This window comes from Cherax quadricarinatus, chromosome 42 (assembly GCF_038502225.1).
Source record: "Cherax quadricarinatus isolate ZL_2023a chromosome 42, ASM3850222v1, whole genome shotgun sequence".
In the NCBI taxonomy this organism is placed as follows: Eukaryota; Metazoa; Arthropoda; class Malacostraca; order Decapoda; family Parastacidae; genus Cherax; species Cherax quadricarinatus.
The window spans coordinates 4,978,125-4,985,109 of record NC_091333.1 but is presented as its reverse complement, the minus strand read 5'-3'; the positions used below and the strand labels follow the sequence as shown (position 1 = coordinate 4,985,109).

General features: G+C 35.9%; 1 protein-coding gene across 2 annotated transcripts in view; it reads right to left on the bottom strand.

Annotated features, from left to right (window-relative positions):
* Nucleotides 1-819: 819 nt before the first annotated feature.
* The window catches only part of LOC128695610 (two pore channel protein 1), a 57,688-nt gene continuing 51,522 nt past the window's right edge, over nt 820-6,985 (bottom strand). For both annotated transcript variants that reach the window (XM_053786329.2, XM_053786330.2), the window contains 2 exons: nt 6,571-6,776; nt 820-5,000 (listed from right to left, as the gene is read on the bottom strand). In XM_053786329.2, the coding sequence (XP_053642304.2) occupies nt 4,849-5,000; nt 6,571-6,776 (358 nt within the window). In that variant the 3' untranslated portion in view covers nt 820-4,848. The remainder of the gene's footprint in view (nt 5,001-6,570; nt 6,777-6,985) is intronic.

Genomic DNA, 6,985 nt, shown 5'->3' with positions numbered 1-6,985 from the left:
CTTTTCCCAACATCCATAGAGTGGAGCAGGATTTTTTTCTTTTTTATACTGTGCACACTCACCACACAGATCCATTCTTTCATATCTAGGCCAAAATTTACCACCCACAGCTTATCCAAGTGATTTTAGCTCATGATGTGGCCTCTACTTGACAGTCATTGAAAGGTTTTACGTCATCAATCAAGGCTTGTATATCACTATATTTATGGAAAACTCCAAGTGAGCAACCATCCTGTTTTGAAGGCTCTTTTTTTTTCTAAAATTTACATAATTTTATTACCAAATTTATTTTCAGTTCCAGCAATGCTCACCCGTCTTGCAAACTGACAGATCATAATAGATGAAACTAAGATATTAAAATACAGATGTGGATATATTAGTACAATAATATATTTTTTATTTAGGTTTATTTATTTATACTGAATTCTTGAAATACATAAACAGTAGATTATTGATTACCAGGCTTTCGGTTTTTCAGCTGCCAATATCATCGAGCTATCTGGTTCAATCTGGCACTTTAACACGTTATGCAAAATAGAAATGCACAAGACAAAGGGATCAGAAAAAAAAATTGATCATCCAGTAATGATGAAAAACCAAAAGGGCCGGACAATCGATATTCTACTGTGTATGTAATTATACACACTATGGTCACTGGTTTAGTTTCCAACAAAAATATATTATATATGGATTCAGTCATTGTGTACAACAAGACCCACAATAACATTCATAATTAATAATATTAATAAAATTATTATAATAATACAGTCATGAGTTAAAATAATAGTATCAATACTACTGTAACAGTAAAGGTTACAATCATATTAATTACATTTATTGGTACATTATGCAGGAAAACATAAATGACTGTGGATAAGTCTGTGAATGCACTGAGTGCATAAAATAACAACAATCACTGCATTAATACAGTAAAAATGGTGATGAAAACAATAATATAAATTATGATAATATTCACCAATGATATCAGTATCACCAGCAGAACTAATTATAATGGAAATTACTAAAGCATTCTAAAAATTAATGAATTGTACATAATTATTGTACCACCTCTGATAAATGGTACAATTACTCAAAAGGTGTCTGACCATCAATGAGACCTGACAAGTTACACAGAGAAGCACTTGACATCTCTCCACATGATAGCTATAAGTGAATCTTGCTTGGCCAATACTAAGTCACACGAGAACCTTTTCCCAAACGAGAGAGCGGTGAAAAAACATTGAGGTAGTAATGAAGTTAGACCATTAATAGGCTACAGAAACAGTATTCTAAGAAAGCACCCTTATGGAATGCCTCCTGGTTGAATGAATTCAAATCTGCTATTGTTGATTTGTGTAAGTTGGCTTGCATTAAAAAATAAAAATGGGATAAGATGTGATATCACCATGCCATACCATAAGCTTTCTTTTTTTAAGTTGAAAATGACTGCCACCACAAACTAACCTTTGACAAAGGCATTGTAAATGTATCAAGCAGGAATAGAGGATCAGTAGTGGAATGGCCCCTGCTGTATCCAAACTGATGTATGGATACACAACTATTACTCTCATTCAGTATCACACTAGCCTCCTGCTTACCATATGTTCCATTAATCTACATATTGTTTTCAGAAAGTAAGGGACATAGGAAACGTCTACTGTATGGGTAATACTCCTATAGACTAAACATCACTGAGTGGTAATAATATGTCTAATGCTGAAGACTGTAAATGATGAAGTATGAGTGCAGGTACATCAACAGGTCCAGCTGCTGTAGGCTAACACTTTGATAGTGCTGATGCAAGCTCAAGAGTGGTAAATGGAACATGATATGCTTCTTGTATGTAAAAGGTGAAGTCACAAATAGTAGCTTCCCAGCTGCCCTTGCAAATGATTTAAGAAAGAGATGACTAATTACTTCCTGGGACGAGCTTTCAGGTATGTGATATTAAATGAACACAACTTCCATTGAGGAGTGAAATGCTCTTGTTGTCTTACAGTGATACAGTTCGTGCAGGTGGGAAAGCAAATAACCTGGTAAAGTTTAGTTTCAAGGCAACAAATATAAACAGAAAAAGCTAGGGAATCAGAATTTAAGAGCTCTCCTTGATTTCCAATACAGCCTTCAATATTCCACTGTAAAATATACACAAATTACATAAGCAAAGCTGAGTAAGTTATGTAGGAGAATGATCAATGCAGTCAAGCTTTGGTGGTAGTGCGTAAGAGTTCACTAAACACTTATGGCATGTGAATTAAAGAAAAAAAGAATTACTATGCTGTGAGGAGGATGGAGTAGGGATCCGAAGAAACTGGAGTCCTTTGTTACAAGAGGTTAATGAATTTGATGTTTAAAGGTCATGTCAGGCAGGAGTGAATCGTCAAGTGTTGTACCACATTTGAGATTACCTGGCAATGATCAGAGTCCATGGATAAATTAAAATCTACAGTGGATATCATGTACATACATGAGCTGAAATGGCATCTGTCATTTTCTTATCTAAAGAGGAAAGAAACGGCAATGTAGTAGGTGCAAGAGATGGTACTCTGGTAGTAATAGGATACTATAAGAAGCTTGTATTTTAAATACATTCATCATAGGAGTCTGTAGAAGACCAAGAACATTCACTGAGAAGTAGGGAGGAAGGACTCATAGAAACTTTTGCAGTAGCAGAGGAGGAGAGTACAGAATGAATGTAATGAGAGAGGAAGAAAGAGTAGCAGAATCTTGAGGAACTGGGGAAGATTCATGAGTACCAGATGATAACCCTGCATGAACTACAACTTCTAATCATCTGAGAAATAAAGAGAACAGATTGTTTAGCATGTGTGGAATCTAAAACTGGGGTAGGAGGGAGCAGGGAGCTCCTGGTAGTCAAATGTTCAGCAGCATTTCTCAAGTACATGTATTTTTGTTAGTCCTTATCCAGGACAGACAAAAGTGTCTACTTTGAGAATGGGTAGCTGTTGCAGTTGTAGTTCCTGAAAATAATCTGTGCACTCCTTCAGTGTTCACTGATGTACAACTGAACAAGAAAGGATGACCATCTACAGTTTGTAATTTTGTTAGATTACCCATTTGAGTAGAATAATTAACTTAGACTACACATGCTCAATCATGCTGAGTACTGAAAGTGAACCTTGGGTCAACTACTCTCATAACTTGGCTGACTTTGTACTCTATTCATCTAACACATCCAAAGCCACACTGAGCTGAAGTGTAAATTTTTTTTTTAACCAGGTTTATGGAGGCAATGGAATCCGATGTGGAGACTTCTTATGATTATAGTGACAAAAAGGTCAAGAAGTATCAGGTATGGGATTTGAAGTAGTTGTAGAACAAAAGGAATGTTGTGGGGTATTGCAAGGACAACTTGCAAATTGTCATTATGTAATCAAAGACACTATAAAGGATTCATTAATAATACTCATAAAAAAAATTTCCCCATCCAACAACAAGCATGCATGACCAGCAAGAGAAGGTGTATTTTTTTGTTTTTTAACACAATGGTCATTTCCCACCGAGGCAGGGTGACCCAAAAAGAAAGAAAAACCCATAAAGAAAGAAAAATACTTTCTTCATCATACAACACTTTCACCATCACTCACACATAATCACTGTCTTTGCAGAGGCGCTCAGATACGACAGTCTAGAAGAAAACAATTTTAGCAGACCATCTCACAGCCTGGCTGACACATCTCCAATAATAGTTGGTAATGGAACTGCATGTGTTGCACCACAGGCATCAAGGCTGACAACAGAACCACCACAGCAGGTAGAAAGTGTATATGTTTACTAAAACAAATAACCCCAGGAATAACAGATATATACAAGTGACCAACAGAGAACTAAAAGGCAGATACAGGACCAAAATGGGGCTGTTCTCCAATGGTTGCTTAGCCCTGGCTAAATACACCACCTCACCAGACAATGGAGAAAGATACAAGACCAGATGACACTGGTTCCACAGGGTCAGCACATAACCTTTCATCTGAACCATAACCCCCTCACAAAAGAAGTATGTTGCCCATCTGAGGGCTTCAGCTTAATGGGTAGGCTCAACTTCCAGGAAAGTGGAAACTGTACATTACACCAATATATTACCGGAAAGGCTTTGGTATGCACCTCATGAGTACTACTGTTTTAGAACAGACAATAGTAGTAGTAGTAAATGTCCCAGTGAGTTAGGAAACTTCTGAAATTTAGCAATGATGATAACCTACAGTACTGCAAAACTGTATATCACAAGTACATCTTACTAATGAATACAAAACTAACAAAAAAATAGTGATGTGTCCTAACTATCGACTTTCTTTAGTAGGTATGATTGACCTCACAATAAATAACACAAGATGGATCACTGGGTCTAACCCATACAATTCATTTAGACATTAGCAACACATACTTTGGCATAATAAACAAAATTATTTCTGGCAAAAACAATTATTACCATTTCTTTAGACAATATTTAAAACTTTATAACAAGTAATATAAGATATTTATAAAAGTATTAAAATCAGGGAGTATAATGTAAAGTGTAAATAAATGATTCTTAACTAGCAATCTCAATGTTTAAATAAAGCTTTATATAATAAATACCAGGCTTGTAACTGCAGCATTTCTTAGGTAGTATATACAAAAACAAATATCCAATGTTAAGGGATATTTTCAGATCACTTTTCAGATCTTAAAATTTCTTCTGCAGTGAAAAAGTTAAATTGACAATACTTCATCAGGGTAGAGCACTTTTTAAGTAGCAATACTATACAGTTCATCCTTAAAAATCATCAGTTCTGTATGGCTGTGTGGGTCCTTCATGATAATACAACTCCACTCCTGCGACTTTCTTCACATACCCCAAAGAGTTCGGTTTTGACCCGATAAATACGTATCTTCATCCTGTAAGTCTTTGTCTAGATTTTCAATATTTGGACCTAAATCATCCACCTCTATTTCCTTTTCAAACATTTTTTGCAAAAGCACCTCCACACTTTTAAGCCCTGCAAGAAGAAAAGAAAAAGCATTGCTTGAAAATAATTCTTCATAAGAATAAGTGTAAATGTTTCTACAATATTATTAACCAATCACTGTGCAACAAATTGTTTTTATTAACAAGATGAAAATCCCAAAAGCATTATCAACATACTTGCAATATGGCTAAGTTCTGGTCCCATAATATATGGAATATGATTCTAGGTAAACCAAGGTAAAGAGCACCTTAGCAATTTCTTCTTCTTCTTTCAACAAACTGGCCATATTTCACCTAGGTAGGGTGATCCAAAAGGAAAAACGAAAGTTTCTCCTTTTAAATTTAGTAATATATGTATATACAGGAGAAGGGGTTCTTAGCCCCTTGCTCCTGGCATTTTAGTCGCCTCTTACAACATGCATAGCTTATGAATGAAGAGTTTTGTTCCACTTCCCCATGGAGACCTTAGCAATTTGTCACCCAATATTTCTTCACCAGTACATGGCATGAGTGGAAATAATTTTGGACCAGAGAGAGAGAGAGAGAGAGAGAAAGACTAATTGCTACGAGGGCCAGATGTAGGCTTTTACAGGTGAAAAGAGATTTGGTGCAATAAGGTCTGAGCAGGGGTGGATATTTCAAGAGAACAGGGCAATAAGAGCCATGAGTTTAAAATCTTCCATAAAGTGATTTACATGCATAGTCACCTGCATTCTGAGACCTTGAAGGGGTGCAGCTCTGGGTGTAGGGACAACCCCTGAGATAACAGTTACAGTGTATGCAAGTAACAATTAGAGAAACTAATAATAGTCACAGAACCTAATGGGTGAATACTTTCAAATATCTGCTTGGCTACTGGCAAAACTGACTAGCAAATTAATTCAATAAAATCATCACTAAACTTCTCATTTTAACTTTATCCACTCATCAGAGAACATTATTACCCAGGAAAGTAATGTATACAGGTCTATGCACAGCAATGCATGGGAGCACCATAGTTGGTGTTCTCAGCCATGGCAAGCTTGTTATGGAAAACTTGAGCTACTGTTTTCAATGTTTGAAAGTCCCCAACACAAATACATGGCTGCCTACAGCCATAGTACCAAAATCTATTTCATTAGTGCTATCACTATGGTCTTCCCTCTTCAAGTTGAATGGCTTGATGTTGGTGATGGGCTCCTGATTCAAGGAACTTGAGCTAACCTCCCTTTGCTCAGCTCAAACCTAATTACCTCTCATTCCACAAGTGCAATATGCTACTCATGGGTCTAATGCCTATAGTGTCCTTAATTCACTTAATCATAATGTGCCTTATACTCATCCTTTGACATATGAAATTATACTCAAACTTTAATAGGTGAACTCATACTTGTGCTCTATGTGAAATCATACTCACACTTTGACATATGGACTCATACTCATACTTTGATATATGGAATCATACTCATGCTTTGATATATGGAATCATACTCATGCTTTGATATATGGAATCATACTCATGCTTTGATATATGGAATCATACTCATGCTTTGATATATGGAATCATACTCATGCTTTGATATATGGAATCATACTCGCTTTGATATAGGAATCATACTCACGCTTTGATATGTGGAACCGAACATCTGTTTCACCAGAGACATCTTTATATCCTGGGTAGAAAATGGAATCTCCTTGAGTGATTCCTCCATCATTATCAGATGTGGGATTATTAGGTGGAGAATCTAATACATCAGCATCAGAACTGTCTGAGTCTGAAGACACGAGGTCTTCCTTGCTAACCGATGATACTCTATTGGACACTTTCCTGAAAATATTTGGCAATTGTTTAATGAGCTGTATATATCAATGAGCTGTATATATCAATAAATTTACAATGGTCTACCTACCTTTGGGTTCACTGATTCCTTTGTTAATAAGACTAAGGTATATTCTGACATGTTTGAAATTGCTCTTACATTTGTTGCTGATGTTTTACATTTACCTACCAATTTACACGTCAAGTATATTTTATTA